Consider the following 17,902-nt stretch of genomic DNA (forward strand, 5'->3'; position numbering starts at 1 on the left):
GTCGCGCTGGCAGGTAGCTAAGAGCTAGCTTGCACCATTTATGGCTAAACAAGTCAACAGGACCTGCCCTTAACAGCCCACGCTCAGAGTTACTGATATTACAAATCATTTGTAAATAACCAGTCACATGGAAATAAAATGCATATAAAAATATAAATGTGATCCCTGTTATTTCATGTAATTTATTTTAATTTGTATACTATTGAATAACTATGGCTTAATGCCGTGGTATACTGTAGGACTGACATGACAAGACATTTTGTAAGATTTTAAGGGCTGTGTTCGCTGTGTCTTTGAGTTGGAGTGTCAATTTAAAAAAATAAAAAAGCAATAATAAGCAATAGTCAGTGCATCTGACATTCTTCATACATTTACCGGGAAAATGAGGCCTGGCACTTTCCAAATTATCCAATCCAGTTGACCTTTGCGCATGCATGTCAGAATTACTCAGCATAATCCCAATTTCCTCCTCTCCCTATTTCATTTGTGTCATCTTCTGCATGAAACAGCTAAAGCCTTGTCTGGTATGACCAAATAAAAACACATCACAGTCAAAAGGAGAAATCATGGCAGTGTCTGGAAGCCATTTTCCTTCCCGACATGTGAGTTGACTAACTTTAAATAATGAGTTAAATGTGTGTAACTGAGTCTCTACATTCTCATACACTGCACGTGTTTACTGCCAGTAAAACATAAAACAGCTCTGTCATCACTATGCCGTTGACTTTAACAGCCCTCTGTTGTTTTTTAAGGAGATAGTTTATGACAAATCCTGTCACGTGTACCTAAGGTAAACTATTATCCTAGCAGCATCGAATTTCATAATAGGAGACTTAAGTGCCCCCTACGCCTCAAATGTTGACCTTGAGCCAAGTCATCCTGGGAAAAGAAGTGGAGGAGAAAAGCAAGGTGGGGATTATCATGAGTGGTTGAACATGAATAGGTCAAAAATCATCAATACACAACCTTGTGAACAGTTTCCTTTTTGTCCCTAGTTTGGAACCACAGTGCTGATTTAATTTCATCTGTTAACTGGCTCATTTCATTCTTTCCAAACATTGAACACAGTGTTTCAAAAACATGATAAGATATGACATGCAGAAGAAAGAAGAAAAAGTTCGAACATTACATAAAGAAAATTTCTCGTGACTCAAAACATGTGATAGACTTCAAGGGGAGCTGTATCTTTGATTGCAATGCCAACAATGCTCACATGCTCTGTGTAACACACTTCTTAGGGAGCCACTGTTGTGCTGGATCACATTTCGGTTCTCGACATGAACGAGTGCGGAGCAGACCCCAAACACACCTCAGCTAAACAAAGTCAATCCACCCGATGTGTTTGTATTGTGACAAGAGTAGAGTTATATTTCTAGTTTTTGGGACTTCTTGTTACCAACAACGTAACTAAAACTGATTAACTAGTGACCTTGGCAGTGGTGTAGCATGTTGGCAAGCTGCAATAGTATACAGTATTACAACTGATAAGCCCAGAGTAAAACGGATTTATTTACCATATTTTTTTAGAATAAAATACAGTATAATAGGCAAATATATTGTATACAATTGAACAAAATTAACTCATAAATAATTGTCTCATTTACAGTTTCAGCTCATTTCAGCGACAGTGTGAATGTGAGTGTGAATGGTTGTCTGTCGCTAAGTGCCCAACAGTTGACTGGCGATCAGTCGAGGATGTATTGCCTGCCTTTCACCCACAGTCAGCTGGGATAGACTCCAGCTCCCCATGACCTCGAAGAGGATAAATGTGTAGAAAATTGATTTTATTTACTTCATGCACAATGATATATCCACAACACAGGTTACGATAACTTTTCCTTTCCCCAGTTTCTTTCTTTAATCATTGTATATAGCTTCTCTGTCTGTCCAAACTGAGCAATATTACAGCAGTGGTTTAGACTTTTTTACTCAGTTTGTTTCGTAATTCATAGATCACAATCAGAAATGGCTCAACACATTTTAAATGCTGTAACCAGTTAAAAGCATCAATTTAACAAGAGAGAAAGCCACCAAATCACTAAAACAAGGCACCAATCCAAAAGTTAGCCAAAAATCCAACCATCCACTTTTTATAGCGCTGATCCTGTTAAATTAAAGTCACCGTTCGTATGGGACTCAATTAAAATCTTAGTACAGACAATTGACTGCGCCTGCTGCATGATTCCCTTTATTTGAAAGTTTATTGGACTGGGAATTTCGTCTAGGTTTTATTCACCACCAGGGCTTCAGCTAATGAGAGGTTTATGCAACATTGGCTGCAGCACCTTTCTGCAGATGATTCCTGGCGTAAGCCACTTGGAATTTATTTTCCTGGAATGCTGATTAAAAAAGTTTTTGGGCCTTGGCGAATTACATCAGACGGATTGAGCAGCAGGTTTAGAGTTTGAAACAAAACCCAGTATACAATATCCAGCCATGAGATGCATCCCAAGGGTGACTCATTCAGGTGAACTATTTATGAGATTAGCATCTAATTGGTTCACAACTTTTTGATGGTTAAAAATGCATTCACACGCAATTTAGAGAATCTGAGCTTCATAATATGTATTTTTCTAAACATTTTATCTTCGGCAAACCAATGTAGCATGTGGCTAACATGTCTGCTTCACAGCTAAAGGTTATGTGTTCAAATCTCAACTAAAACCTTTCTGTGTTTTCTGTATTTTGTGTATCTGGCTTTTGAACTTTGCGTCCATAACAGTCCAGATGGTTCTTTTCCTCTTTGGCCCGGAGGACACAACGTCCACAATTTCCAAAAACAATTTGTAATGTGGACTCATCGAACCACAGAACACTTTTCCACTTTGCATCAGTCCATCTTAGATGAGCTCAGGCCCAAAGAAGCCGGCGGCGTTTCTGGGTGTTGTTGATAAATGGCTTTTGCTTTGCATAGTAGTTTCAAGTTGCACTTACAGATGTAGCGCCGAACTGTATTTATTGACATTGGTTTTCTGAAGTGGCGGCACGGTGGACGACTGGTTAGAGCGTCTGCCTCACAGTTCTGAGGACAAGGGTTCAATCCCCAGCCCGCCTGTGTGGAGTTTGCATGTTCTCCCCGTGCCTGCGTGGGTTTTCTCCGGGCACTCCGGTTTCCTCCCACATCCCAAAAACATGCATGGTAGGTTAATTGACGACTCTAAATTGCCCCTAGGTGTGACTGTGAGAGCGAATGGTTGTTTGTTTGTATGTGCCCTGCGATTGGCTGGCAACCAGTTCAGGGTGTACTCTCTGAACCTTTTGATGATATTATGGACCGTAGATGATGAAATCCCTAAATTCCTTGCAATTGTACGTTGAGGAACATTGTCCTAAAACTGTTCGACTATTTTCTCACGCACTTCTTCACAAAGAGGTGAACCTCGCCCCATCTTTGGTTTTGAATGACTGAGCAATTCAGGGAAGCTCCTTTTAAACCCAATCATGGCACCCACCTGTTCCCAATTAGTTTATTGGTTCATCTGTCGGATGTTCCAAACAGGTGTTTGATGAGCATTCCTCAACTTTCTCAATCTTTTTTGCCACCTATCCCAGCTTTTTTGGAACGTGTTGCAGTCATAAAATTCTAAGTTAATGATTATTTGCTAAAAACAATAATGTTTATCAGTTTGAACATTAATATCTTCGTAGTGTATTCAATTAAATATAGGTTGAACATGATTTGCAAATCATTGTATTCTGTTTTTATTTATGTTTAACACAACATCCCAACTTCATTGGAATTGGTGTTGTAATACATGTAATTTATTCACAAGCTGTCTACGACCAACTCAAAATGGGTCCGTGACCCACCAGTTGAGAATCACTGCTCTAGACAACCTTTAGGCTTTGTTTTTTTTTTCAAACCAAATATATTTAACTTTTCCCTCTAAGAAAAGCAAGACCTTGAACAGAAAAGCTGATGAAAAAAAGCCTTGGCGATTGTTATTGCTGCAGGAATAACCAGCTTCATAGTCCTCCAGCAGCACTATTACTCAGCACTTCAATCCCTGGTATAAATGTGACAACAGGCACACGTAGTATAAGTACAATAACAAGAATCCTGACTTTATTGATTTAAAAATTTATCAGAGAAAAACTACTGCTACCATACATTAAGAACTGAAATGTAGCTTTTTGGATCAAAGGTGAACTCAAAGTACAGTAGCCGCTCCCAAATCTTTGTGGATCACCACTTGATGGCGCTACAGTGTTGCAAAGTGAGTGCAGAGCATCCTGATCACTGTACTGCTACTGTGATAAAAGATCAGAAGCAGCAGATTGCTTACTGACCTGAAAGCAAGCTATTCAAGGCACTAGGCATGATCTGCGCTATCTGTCTTCCCCATCATGTGTTCCTTCTGTGTCAGGAACCCCTCACATCCTGTCAATTAATGACTTCCTTCTACCTTGTAGACCCCATCGACGCTGTGTGGAGTGATGAGCTGTGCACGCCTCCAGTCCAATGACATAAAACTACTTATTGCATGGCAGTCAATCTCAAGAGAGTCTCAAGTAATTCTGTGTCAAGTCACAGTGTCTGCCAATCCTGACGCACAGGTGCTGGACCAACCTGCCAAGAGCGGTTCAGTCATTTCTGGAGGAAGACTCAAGCGTGTGTCACCAGCAAGCACCTTAAAAAAGTTCCAGGATAGATTTGATCCGTGCATCCAAAGCCTGAGGAACAATGAGTACCATGGCAACCGAGATTGTTGCTTTTTTTCTGACTGTCTCCGGGTGGATCCTGGTGTCATCCACACTTCCTACCGACTACTGGAAGGTCTCCTCAGTGGACGGGACGGTCATCACTACAGCTACCTTCTGGTCCAACCTGTGGAAAACATGTGTGACCGATTCCACGGGTGTGTCCAACTGCAAGGACTTTCCCTCCATGCTGGCTCTGGATGGTGAGTTGAGTTCATATTATTTAAAGAGAAGCTTCAAATAAAGAGAGTTTGAAAGTGATTTCTCCAACTTTGCACAGTTGGAGAAACAAGTTGATTAAGTGAAGCATACCTAATAAAAACACCATGGACGTCCATCACCAGTCATTAATCTTCCTGCTCCTTTGTTCTTGTTATCAAGCTTACATCCAAGTATGTCGGGGCCTGATGATTGCGGCCGTGTGTCTGGGCTTCTTTGGTGCCATACTTGCCCTGCTTGGAATGAAGTGCACAAAAGTAGGAGGCTCAAAGACCACTAAAGCTCGCCTGGCAGTCTTTGCAGGATTTCAATACATCCTCAGCGGTAAAACATGAGAGTTCAATTTAGCACTGCCACACTTTTAGTCAAAATTTGAAGTCACAGAATTTCCTCTTAATTTGGCTCCACAGGCCTGTGCTGCATGACTGCCTGCTCCATATATGCTCACAGGATCACTACAGACTTCTTCGACCCCCTTTTTGTTGCTCAGAAGTAGGTAATTCCAAAAACCAGAGAGACTTGAATTAAGTCCTATTGTGAAGTTCAGCTGTTTGATGTGTGTGGCAGGTTTGAACTGGGAGCAGCTCTCTTCATCGGCTGGTCTGGATCTGTGCTATGCATCTTGGGAGGTTCAATTTTCTGTCTCTCCCTGTCAACGGGCTCAAGCATCAGGCAAGTTGACTGGTAACAATGGACTTCATTCAGGAACAGTTCTCAGGAACAATTTAGCCTCTTAATGCTGCTTGCTCACCATTTTTATGGTGATTAGTGGCTATTGTGGCCAATGTTTTTTTAATCAGAGAAGTCCTATGAACACGTATGTATTTTTGGGGTCCGAGTTGGTGGAGCAGAATATTAGGTTGACCCTAGTGAGAATAAGCGGTACGGAAGATGAATAAATGAATGTTTTTTTTAATATTATTGGAATTACAGTTCGGCAACACGGTGGACGACTGGTTAGAGCGTAAGCCTCACAGTTCTGAGGACCCGGGTTCAATCCCCGGCCACGCCTGTGTGGAGTTTGCATGTTCTCCCCGTGTCTGCGTGGGTTTTCTCCGGGCACTCCAATTTCCTCCCACATCCCAAAAACATGCATTAATTGGAGACTCTCAATTGCCCGTAGGTGTGACTGTGAGTGCGAATGGTTGTTTGTTTGTGTGTGCCCTGCGATTGGCTGGCAACCAGTTCAAGGTGTACCCCGCCTCCTGCCCGATGACAGCTGGGATAGGCTCCAGGACGCCCGCGACCCTAGTGAGGAGAAGCGGCTCAGAAAATGGATGGATGGATGGAATTACAGTTAGCCTACCCCCTGAATGGAGCCAAAACACTGCCATGAAGTTTAAAGTGAAAAAGAAATTTGAACACGAAAACTAGCAAGTTGAAATTGAAAAACATGAAATTGAAACCCCCCAAAATGGACATCATGGGGAAATTTGAAGACTGTCATTATAAAAAACACCAAATTTACAGGAAAAAAATAAATACATTTCCTGCAATTGGCTGGCGACCAGTCCAAGGGAGTACCCCGCCTCTTGCCCAAAGTCAGCTGGGATAGGCTCCAGCACACGTGACCCTAGAGAGGATGAGCAGTACAGAGAATGGATGGATGAATACATCATTTTCCTTGAATGAGGGTCAGCGTTAGCTAGCATTAGTTAGTGTTTAAAACATCCTGGTGTCCTCTGTTAAATGAACTGTCTTCACTTCAGTTCATTCCTCCTGGTGTTTGCAGAGTCCAACGCTCCTCAAGGGGAGCTTCTGTGTTTGCACACACACACGGCGAGCGCAGCAAGGCCGCTAGCAGCCTCCAAAGAGAGCTGGAGCCATCCACGCAGTTTGGAAGAAACGCCTATGTGTGAAATTGCTTGTCAACACGAGATCATGCGTGTGGGTGGACTTTGAAAGAGAAATATTGTAACAGAGGATATTTACAGGTGATTCTTTAAATATGACAGATTAGAGTTTTTCTTTCTTTTTTCGAGCAAGCAATTTGTTTTGGTACAAATTAGCATTCAAACTCAAGCAGTCAGCTTTCATAATCTTGCTTTTACTACCTGCGTCACATATTCTTGATGAATCCTCATTACTCCTCATCATTTGCACTGAAATGTAGGTTCATGACTTTAAAAATAAAACAATTTTGGGAACAGTTTCCATTTAAAGCCATTATTTTGGTGTTGTTAGTGTACTCTGGCTGCTGTTTCAAATACAAATGCCTCAATAATGAAAGGTAAGCTTCTGTTAATATCAAAGTGAAAAGATGTGTCACATGAGGGCCTTTCATGTGGTCTCCATCTTGAATGATCTGACCTCCACGGACCACCGGGTCACATCTGAAGCCACAGAGAATCAGCAGACTTGACAGGAGGTTTTCTCACCAATCAGCCATCTATCAGCACTTCTGAATTATCATCAGGAGGAACCTCAGGCAGTGCCCTACACGATCCACTGCCCTGCATTCATAAACAAGTGTCGGGTGTCCATGGCATTGCAGAAAGGTGGTATTGTGTTTTTAAATATGAGCATGTCTTTTTACAACTTACAGTAAAAGGGAACTTGACTTTGGGAGGGAAACTGTCGACAAGTGTACATTTTGGACCTCTTGGTTTTAACTACAGTCACAGATTTTAACATGGCTGTTGTCCTTGTGCTTGTGTGGGTTCATGCCAGGTACTTCAGCTTTTTCCCGACATTAAAAAAAGTATGTTTGGTTCATTGAGCCCTCTAACCTAACCATAGTGAACGTGAGTGTTAAGTGTCTGTGTGACAGTGCTGTGACTGACTGATGATTTAGCTCTACCTTCCGTGTAACACTGAACAGGATAAGTGGTACAGAAATGGGTGGGTATCTGAAAATCTATACAAACATGTACAGTGCTGGAAACCCCCATGGTAACCCTCTGGTATTGTCTTTGTAAATGATTTTTTTTCTTCTTTTGTAATCTCTCTGTATTTTGTATTTTATGTTGTACTGAAGTGGTCAATATGTGTACAGAATTCAAGGTCACAGTCACTTCTCCTATTGTATCAATGAACACCAGCCACCAGAGAGCAGCACTTATGCACAGTGAAACTTGATAGAGGTGAGGCAATATAAAAGTGTAGATTGTTTCTTTAACTTTGCCTTCCATAGAGCCAAAATTTGGAAAAGATTTACTGACTGTCCTTGCAGCAACATAATTCAGGTCACACTCAAGCCCATTAAAGTCACTTTGGTCAATTCACTGTTGATGACAGAGTATTAATTACTGCCCACATCACCTCGGCATTAAGCCATTATGGCAGCGTGTTTTAATGATTAAAGCACAGGTACAGTGAACTAAGTAATAAGCAGCCTCGGCTGGAACACGCAAAGGTTATTAAGGGAGAAATGTGCATAGTTGTTAGTTAAATTAGCAGTAGCATGGCTAATCAGCCACAGATAATAGATAGTTATAATCTACCAAATCTGCTGACTTGGCAGTTCAGTGTGCACAGTCTTTGGTAATTGGAGATGTATGCTTAGACGAGCATTCTCAGCCCAGCTTCTAATCTTACAACTGTCACTTGTAGCAATGGGAACCTGAGGAACCCACCATTCCAACCCGCACATAAAAACCTGCAGAACAACATAAACAACAAGATAGCCCTCCCTGCCTTGTACCTGTGACCCACTCAGATTTTCTAAACTGAACAGTTGTTGTTATTGAGATGAAAGCTCAAAGGTCATCTTCTGCGGTGGTAAATCAACTGTTACAATAAAGAGAGTCCAAGAAGAAATTCATCAAGGATAGAGTGGAGCAACCTCTTTTTAGGATCTGAAAGAACCTGCTCTTGGAGAAGCCCAGGTATGCGAATTCGAGTGGTTCAAATCTGGGGCTTCTTGATGACGGTACAGGGTTGGATCTTCGTGGCTTGCACCATGGCCATGGAAGGCTGGAAGATCACCTCAGTCGGAGGTATGGGGGGCTCTTCCATCTTGAAGGTAGCCTGGTACTGGTCCAGTCTGTGGAGATCTTGCTTTACGGATTCAACAGCTGTTAGTAACTGTTACGACTTTCCCGTGCTCTGGTCCGTGGAGGGTGGGTACCACGCTGTCTGAAAAACCTCAAACTCACCCTGAACCCCATGGCTAAGTCATGTGTCTTGTTGTATGACTCCAGGCCACATCCAGATAGTGCGAGGTCTGCTGATGGCCGCTCTGTCCCTGGGCATGCTCGGGTTTGTGCTCAGCCTGCTCGGCATGGAGTGTACCTTCATAGGGGGGAAAGACCAGTCGAAATACAAGAAGATCTACACCGGCGGTTGGTGCCACATATTCAGTGGTATAGTCTCTTTCATCTTAATACTATTTAATACTATACTTTTATTGATACTGTCAGAGGTATTAATTGATGATTATTATTATTTTGGTTGTGGCTTGCAGTGGTCCAAAACTGATTGTTGTGTCTAGTATTTTGACAGTCATCTACAGTACTGTATGAAATAACCAAAGTAGAACCATGTTAGGAGTATAATGTAGTCATAATGTAGTTCTACACCTGTGCAAAACCACAATAATATACACAACATATTTATTTAAAAAAAAAAAAAACACTGTCAAAACTGAGAAATTAGTTTTAGAAATTAGTATTAGTTTTTTAGAGTCATTAATATTGTACTTTCATTATCACAAATTTGTAAAGGAAGAAGCTTTTAAATTCTTGTTTTGTGCAGATTTGCTCAATGTCTATAGGGAACTAAACCATATTTGGTCACCTAAATGCAAATGCACTGTAATGCAGAAGAACCATATTATGTCTCCCAGTCTATCAGCGACTGATGCAGATTCTGTGGGACACTTATGTTGATGTAATGTGTCAGGGATGTAGTCATTACTGAATTAAAGAGTCTCACTTTCGGCATCTCCATGCCATTGCTGTAAATTGAAAATACTATTTTCTGGGGCCCCCTGTCAGTCACGGGCCCTTAGAATTGTCATCACTGCAGCCAGAAGCGGCGGAACCGAGGGGGCACTGGGGGCCACTTTTCAGCCTATGTGCCCCTATGTGTGTGATGTGCCCCTTTGCTTCATTTATCATGTCTTAGCTCACAAATAATATGTCCCCGCCCATACACTCTTCTTCTTTTCCTTTCGGCTTCTCCCGTTAGGGGTCGCCACAGCGCATCATCTTTTTCCATGTAAGCCTATCTCCTGCATCCTCCTCTCGAACACCAACTGCCCTCATGTCTTCCCTCACTACATCTATACACTACATCTCAATCTATGGGGGCGATGGTGGGACCCACTGGGTGGGGGGTTGGGGGTGGTCCAGTGCCCGTGCCCCAACCTTTTTGACTGGTCGGGGCACTTTGGTGGGGCTCAGGACCTCCCTGGATTCTCGGGGTGGGGGGTCAGTGGCGTCCTCCTGGTTGGGTCCCCTGCTGGATTGGCTCGCTGGCTTGGCCCCCCCTTCCTCAATGTGCTGGCTCAGCAACTCCGTACACCAGTTGACTAACAAGCATGTGATATGGTGTGCATTCACTAATAAGTTTGATACACACGCTATAGGCTTCAATTTCTTGTGCTGGGACAACTAATAACAACACAGGTTATATTAACATATCAACTCACAGGTTCTTACAGGTGTTTTGATACTAAAAAAGAATCCCACCGCACCACTCATCAGTAGCACTGCCTTGCTCATTTCCCACATCCTGTCCTGCCCTGCCCTGCCCTTTTCTGTCCTCTTGTTCTCTTTGTTAGTTATTAGATGTCCTCACCGGGTGTGTTCCCCCCCCCCCCCCCCCCCCCCCCCCCCCCCCCCCCCCTCAATCCATAAATAATAACATGATTTGACTGTTGTAATGTTACTTGTGTTCAAATATCTAGACTGTCTCACTATTGTCCTGATGTGGTTCGCACCCCTATTCCCCTTGTCCACTCTGTCTGTCCCCTGAAGCCCTTTACTGTCTGGCTGCATTTTCAATAAACATCAGAATCATTGAAAAAAATTAAAAATAAGCAGAGGGAGTATTTCAAACTCCCCTGTTGCACAGTAAAACTGCTCCAGCACAAAGGCATACAGATCCACCGTTCGGCAAGGCCATGCAACTGAACAGGACCGGCTAAGAAATAAATGAATAAATAAAAATGGGCATCAGCACACTTTTCCTCCATTCCTCAGGCATCTTCTCAGCCGCTAAAATTCTGTTGAACAAGCTGGTCAAAAACTCCACAGCCACCTCTCCTAGATGCTTCCATACCTCCACAGGTACAGTATGTCAACAGGACCAACTGTCTTTCCATTTTTCTTCCTCTTTACTGCCTTTCTAACTTCCCCCTTCCTTATCATTGCTACTTCCTGGTCCACCACACTTACCTCTTCTACTCTTCCTTTGCTCTCATTTTCCTCATTCATCAACTCCTCAAAGTATTCTTTCCATGTGTCCAGCACACGATTGGCACCAGTCAACACATTTCCATCTCTATCCTTAATCACCCGAAACTGCTGCACATCCTTCCCATCTCTATCCCTCTGTCTGGCCAAGCTGTATAGAGCTTTCTCTCCTTCTTTAGTCTCCAACCTGGCATACATGTCATCATATGCCTCTAGTTTGGCCTTTGCCACCTCTACCATCGCCTTACGTCGCATCTCCATGTATTCCTGTCTCCTCTTCTCAGTCCTCTCACTGGCCCACTTCTTCTGAGCTAACCTCCTTCCTTATATGATTTCCTATACTTCGAGAAGAAGATAAACCAACTACCCTCATGCCTGTTTCTCTGATCACCTTGGCTGTAGTGGTCCAGTCTTCTGGAAGCTCCTCCTGTCCACCGAGAGCCTGTCTCACCTCTTCCTGAAAAGCTGCACAACACTCGTCCTGTCTCAGCTTCCAACACATGGTTCTCTGCTCTGCCTTTGTCTTCTTAATCTTCCTCCCCACCACCAGAGTCATCTTACACACCACCATCCTATGTTGTCGAGCCCCACTCTCCCCTACCACTACCTTACAGTCAGTAACCTCCTTCAGATTACATCGTCTCCACAAGATGTAACACACCTCCGTGGTTTTACCGCCGCTCTTCTAGGTCACCCTATGTTCCTGCCTCTTCTAGAAGAAAGTGTTCATTACAGCCATTTCTATCCTTTTTTGCAAAGTCGACCACCATCTGTCCCTCCAAGTTCCTTTCCGGGATGCCAAATGTACCCATCTCACTCTCTCTCTGTCTGGGATGCTAAAACTACTTCGTCTAGCTCAGGGATGTCAAACTCATTTTTGTCACGGGCCACATTGTAGTTACGGTTTCCCTCAGAGGAAACTGTGAAACCATAAAAATCTTTAATCGTCTCATCATATTTACACACGAAATGTATGAACTAGGTTTGGAATCAGAAATCAAGGTAATGGGTTTTTCAACTATTATTAATGTTTGGTAACACAAAAATGCTTACAATATCTCAATATTATCATTTATGATATATGACGATTTGACATTTTGGTTACAGATTTTAACAAGAATCTGTTGTTGACCAATACTGGCCACTCATGCCAGAGTAGCATCTGCTCCATTTGCAAACTGATTGAGGAGTATCTGCAACATTTGCACAATCAACATTGTACCAGATTATTGCGCTACTCGTCACTTTAAACTGCATACACTCCTTGAAGTCTCAGCGCCCTTTGCACAATGGTCATAGCACCGGACTATTGCAATATTAGTCATTCGAACTGCTCTAAGTGCTAGAGGACTCTGCATCTTTTGCACAATTGTCCAAAAAATAAAAAATAAATAAAAAATGTACCGGCATTACCAGATAACTATTAACCCCTTATTGCTCAGTGACTGTTTTTTGTCAATGTCTTTATGTCTCAAAAGTGTTCTCTGTCAATTGACTGTCTGTTGTCGTACTAGAGTGGCTCCAAATCCCGGAAACAAATTCCTTGTGTGTTTTTTGGACATACTTGGCAAATAAAGATGATTCTGATTCTAATTCTGATTCTGAAGAATCATGGAAGTTGACACAAATTATGTTGCCTTTGCGGGCCACATAAAATCATGTGGCGGGCCGGATCTGGCCCCCGGGCCTTGAGTTTGACACCTGGTCTAGCTCCTACCGGGATTTCTCTTTCACCTCTAAGTCACAGCCTACTTGTGGGGTATCGCCACTAATCACTTTATACATAACACCCTCAATTTCAAGTTTCAGCCTCATCATTCGATCTGATACTCTTTTCACCTCCAAGACATTATTAGCTAACTCTTCCTTTAAAATGACCCCTTCTCCATTTCTCTTCCCATCTACACCATAGTAAAAAAAAGTTAAACCCATACCTATGCTTCTAGCCTTACTGCCTTTGCACCTGCTCTCCTGGACACAAAATATATCAACTTTTCTCCTTATCATCATGTCAACCAACTCCTAAGCTTTTCTGTCATTGTCCCAACATTCTAACCACCCACATTTAGTTCTAGGCCCTTTGATTTTCTCTTCTCTTTCCGCCCAAGAACCCGCTTTCCACCTGTCCTTTATCTGTGACCCACACTAAATTATTTTCCTACGGCGCCCTGTAGGTTAACAGCGCCGGTGGAGGACATTGTTAACCTGGGCCAAAACCGATCCAGTATGGACTTTTTTGGAGGAACGCTCATGTTTGGCAAAGTTTTAAGCCGGATGCCCTTCCTGATGCAACCCTTTGCATATATCCGGGCTTGGGACCGGCCTACAGTTTGCACTGGCTTGTGGTCCCCATAGGACTGCATTCACCGCCACACACTATACGACGAAATGTCCGAGCCACCACACCCTCACCCTGTCGATGATTGTTTTTTGGGATGGAAGAGTGGAAGAGTTCGATATCAGCACCCCCACCACCCCGAGAAAAGTAAAATGTGCCCCCGAAGTACTGTGTATAGGATGTGTATATGTTAATGTTTCAGACTTATTGTAATTTTATTATCATATTATTACAGTAATTTATTAATGATAATAATCTGTTTATGAGGAAGTACAGATAGGGGTAGGAGTAAACTTTAACTTCTTCCTACTCCTTTTTCGAAAATGTATAATTTAACTTAATTTTTGGTTCAAATTTAGTTCTTCCTGTTGCTTTTTCAATGTAACTAATTGTGTATATATATATATATATACACACACACATATATATATATATATAAATTTTTTTGTTTTTTTTTGTTTGTTTGTTTGTTTTTGTCCTGTTCGTATTCGGCTGTTAGGTCAAGGAGAAAGGAAGATCTGTATCCCTTTTATGTCAGAACAGTTTTATTGTGTCACAGTGGACTTTTTAAGCTGCCGCTGTGGTTTCTTTGCATTTTGATGAATATTTAGTGAGAATCAAAGTCGATCAGTCAAACAGAACTAGGTTTTTACAGGGGAGTGACAAAAAAGAGAGAGAGTGAAAAGATATCTAAATAATATAGAAAAAGACAACAAAAGACAAAGCACTAGCCAACAAGATGAGGAAAATAAATCATTATATACGTAGAACAATGACACATTAGATATGAGTGTTGTATGGGGCAGTAGTGCGACACCCTGTGAGGGAAGGACAGGACAAGATAGGACAGGGCAAGGGCAGGAGGGGAAGCATGCAAGACAAGGGTCGTGAACCTGGCTGTACAACTGAAGTCCGGTGGGAGTGACTATGTAAACTATAAAGGTCTACAGGACGTTACCCTAGGCTACACAAGAAATTTGCATAGCCATAACTTATTTGTCACAAAGAGTGAGTGGCAATAACTAAATAATTCAATTAAAAGAACCCAACATTCTGTTGACTCTCTGACAGTGTCAGTCAAAACTGAGCATTATCTTTGTAAAATACATCTTTCTATTGGGTCATTGTTTTAGATTATGCATGGACAGTTAGTGTGCATACAATATCGAATATATATCTATCCATCCATTTTCTGAGCTGCTTCTCCTCACTAGGGTCGCGGGCGTGATGGAGCCTATCCCAGCTGTCATCGGGCAGGAGGCGGGGTACACCCTTAACTGGTTGCCAACCAATCGCAGGGCACATAGAAACAAACAACCATTTGCACTCACAGTCACACCTTTGGGTAATTTAGAGTCTCCAATTAATGCATGTTTTTGGGATGTGGGAGGAAACCGGAGTGCCCGGAGAAAACCCACGCAGGCACGGGGAGAACATGCAAACTCCATACAGGCGGGGCCGGGGATTGAACCCAGGTCCTCAGAACTGTGAGGCTGACGCTTTAACCAGTCGTCCACCGTGCCGCCTCGAATATATATATTTATATATTTTTTTAAATATCTATTTTGTCTGTGTGCAGGTTTACTGTCCTCAAGTGGATATGCTGTTTATGCACAATATGTCTCAGGAGAATATTTCAACCCAAACTTTAATGGTCTTAAGTAAGTCAAGAGTCTTTAATACTGTAGAATAAAAGAGTGCCAAAATGAACTTTTAAATTGATCCCATTCCTAATCGACCTTAGGTTTGACCTTGGCACTCCATTGTTCCTGGGCTGGGTCGGCTCTGTCTTTCAAATGGCCGGTGGTATCTTCTATCACTGGTCAGTGTGCAGGCTGCTCTGTGGACAAGAGCAAACGTGAGTCAAAATGAACAACAACACTCCACCAATACCACACATCATGCGCACATTTATACTTAGTATACATAAAATTATGTATAAAAAGAGAGAAAGATATAGCTTTGTAGATAGATAGATAGATAGATAGATAGATAGATAGATAGATAGATAGATAGATAGATAGATAGATAGATAGATAGATAGATAGATAGATAGATAGATAGATAGATAGATAGATAGATAGATAGATTTTTTTTAAAAAGAACTGTGCTTCTCTTTCCATGCAGGGTGATTATCCAACAAGTGCCAGATATGGAAAAAGACGCCAAAACCAAGTCCACCACAGAGCTATCCTCGGTGCCTGGAATCACCTCCAAGACCGAAGTGTCATCTGTATCCGAGCTCCAATCAGAGCGTTCCAACTTGTCCACCATCTCCTCAGGATTAACATCTGGAAGCTCCGTCGAGTCAGAGCGTGGGTCCAACACAAAGCGAACAACCTCTTCTGCCGGTTCAGTTTCAGCTTCAGGGTCTGGCCCCTTGTCCAGATACAGCGCATCAACAATGTCAGGGTCAGGCAACAGCAGAGGCAGCAGTCGTGTGTCATCGGTGTCCGGCAGCTCAAGGAATCAGGCCACATCATTCCTTAAGAACTCCTATATTTGAGGGAAACAGACTCGTATAAATGACCAGTATGGTGTCGTTCTTTGGGCCGGAAAAAGTAAGGTCAAAGCTAAACATAGCCATGTGTTTACAACTTGTTTCTCATATTTAATTGATCAGAGTTTGCAGTGTTGCAGTCAAGACCACGTTAAAACCAAGTCAAGACCAAAACTATGAAGAGTTGAGTGCAAGTCAAGACAAAGACTGAGGCAAGACCAGGTTAAGGCTTGTTTGGACCAGTGTCTAAAATGTGACCGAAATAACTAAAGGTTATATCTAGGTGCTGAAAATACACTCCTTAAAAAAAAAATCATTTTATTCCTTTCACTGCCCCTCACCCCCACCCCAAAAGAGAATTGTTGGTTATATTTCAGATACTTCTAAGCCTGCATGATGTATCTATACTACAGTATAATGACTCTACTAAAACTGGTGCTGAGGAGGCACCTTCAATCCCAAAGCATGAGAAGTAGGAATCTATCATGGTTTGTGGCCTGGAGTAAAAACAAACTGTCGGTGTTGGCAGAATTAAGGAATGGCATCAAAGTATTTGCTTGTCTGTTTCACAATACTTGAATCCTGCTTGTATCCAATTTATACACTATATCCACAAACAGAATAAAGTGCCTTTGTGAAGTACTGCTGTCCCCACAGTCATGCTCTTGACTGGTGGTCAGAATAAATCCAGAGTTCCGTGAGTTTTAGACAAACCGGAGAAAAACTACAATTACATCCCAAATTAAACTGAGACCATACAAAAGACCAAGACTTATCTTCATTACTACGTAAACACTAGCATAGCTAGAACTTCCATGTTACATGCTTATGTCTGTTGAGTTCATTCAATAAAACATCACATTCAAACAGAATCCATGAAGCCTTTAGACATACTAAATGAATTTTCTGTCCTGCTTTTCTATTGCAGGGTCACAGGGAAGTGAGAGAGACTATCCCAGCTTACTTTCTCACATACTGTATGTACATAGCTAAGGACATTTTCGAGTCTATGTTCATGATTTTTCTTATAGTTTACAGTGGTGTAGAATTGCACTGGATTATATTGAGATCTGTTTCAAAAATGTTGTCCTATAATCCCTTATGTAGCTAAATAAAATAACCAAAATGATACGCGTTATTCATTCATTCATTTTCTGTACCGCTTATCCTCGCTAGGTTCGCAGGCGTGCTGGAGCCTATCACAGCTATCTTCGGACGGGAGGCGGGGTGCACCCTGAACTGGTCGCCAGCCAATCGCAGGGCACATATAAACAAACAATCAGTCGCACTCACATTCACACCTACGGGCAATTTAGAGTCTACAATTAACCTTCCGTATACTATGTTTTTGGGATGTGGGATGAAACCGGAGTACCCGGAGAAAACCCACCCAGTCACGGGGAGAACATGCAAACTCCACACAGGCAAGGCCGGATTTGAACCCGTGTCTTCAGAACTGTGAGGCAGATGTGCTAACCAGTCATGAAGATGTGCTAACCAGTCATACACTGTGCCGCCTACACACGTGTCAAATATAAAAATTCATAAATATTACTACTGTTAGATGTCAAGTACTTCATTACCATTTTAACCTTTTAATCTGATTTTAATCATGATGGGCCATGCAATCAACATTTCTGCCACAGAGTCAAAAGGATTTACTGTACGTTCGACTCTCGGCTTGAGCCTTTCTGTGTGTAACTTGCAAGAGCTTATTTGAGGGTTTCTCTGCGTACTCCGGCTTCCTCCTTCATGCCGAAAATATGCATATAAACAGTAGTAGGG

At 42.2% G+C, this 17,902-nt stretch overlaps 2 protein-coding genes across 2 annotated transcripts; both read left to right on the top strand.

Moving 5' to 3' along the window:
* Positions 1-4,450: 4,450 nt before the first annotated feature.
* On the top strand, positions 4,451-5,608 carry cldn10a (claudin 10a). Its single transcript, XM_061768558.1, has 4 exons — positions 4,451-4,904; positions 5,083-5,244; positions 5,331-5,412; positions 5,488-5,608. The coding sequence occupies exons 1-4, from the start codon at positions 4,685-4,687 to the stop codon at positions 5,606-5,608; spliced, it is 585 nt and encodes a 194-aa protein (XP_061624542.1). The 5' UTR covers positions 4,451-4,684.
* Positions 5,609-8,548: 2,940 nt separating this feature from the next.
* Positions 8,549-17,246, top strand: cldn10e (claudin 10e). The gene is made up of 5 exons (XM_061796571.1): positions 8,549-8,981; positions 9,063-9,224; positions 15,197-15,278; positions 15,362-15,475; positions 15,745-17,246. Exons 1-5 carry the CDS (start codon positions 8,750-8,752, stop codon positions 16,121-16,123), a joined length of 969 nt encoding a protein of 322 aa, XP_061652555.1. The 5' UTR covers positions 8,549-8,749; the 3' UTR covers positions 16,124-17,246.
* Positions 17,247-17,902: the final 656 nt, after the last annotated feature.

Source organism: Phyllopteryx taeniolatus, chromosome 1, assembly GCF_024500385.1.
Source record: "Phyllopteryx taeniolatus isolate TA_2022b chromosome 1, UOR_Ptae_1.2, whole genome shotgun sequence".
Lineage (NCBI taxonomy): Eukaryota > Metazoa > Chordata > Actinopteri > Syngnathiformes > Syngnathidae > Phyllopteryx > Phyllopteryx taeniolatus.

Coding starts and splice junctions, on each gene's coding strand:
- cldn10e (XM_061796571.1), top strand. CDS start 8,750: ATGCGAATTCGAGTGGTTCAAATCTGGGGCTTCTTGATGACGGTACAG. Junction 9,225..15,196: donor TTGGTGCCACATATTCAGTG/GTATAGTCTCTT, acceptor GTCTGTGTGCAG/GTTTACTGTCCTCAAGTGGA. Junction 15,279..15,361: donor CCAAACTTTAATGGTCTTAA/GTAAGTCAAGAG, acceptor AATCGACCTTAG/GTTTGACCTTGGCACTCCAT.
- cldn10a (XM_061768558.1), top strand. CDS start 4,685: ATGAGTACCATGGCAACCGAGATTGTTGCTTTTTTTCTGACTGTCTCC. Junction 4,905..5,082: donor CTCCATGCTGGCTCTGGATG/GTGAGTTGAGTT, acceptor CTTGTTATCAAG/CTTACATCCAAGTATGTCGG. Junction 5,413..5,487: donor CCCCTTTTTGTTGCTCAGAA/GTAGGTAATTCC, acceptor TGTGTGTGGCAG/GTTTGAACTGGGAGCAGCTC.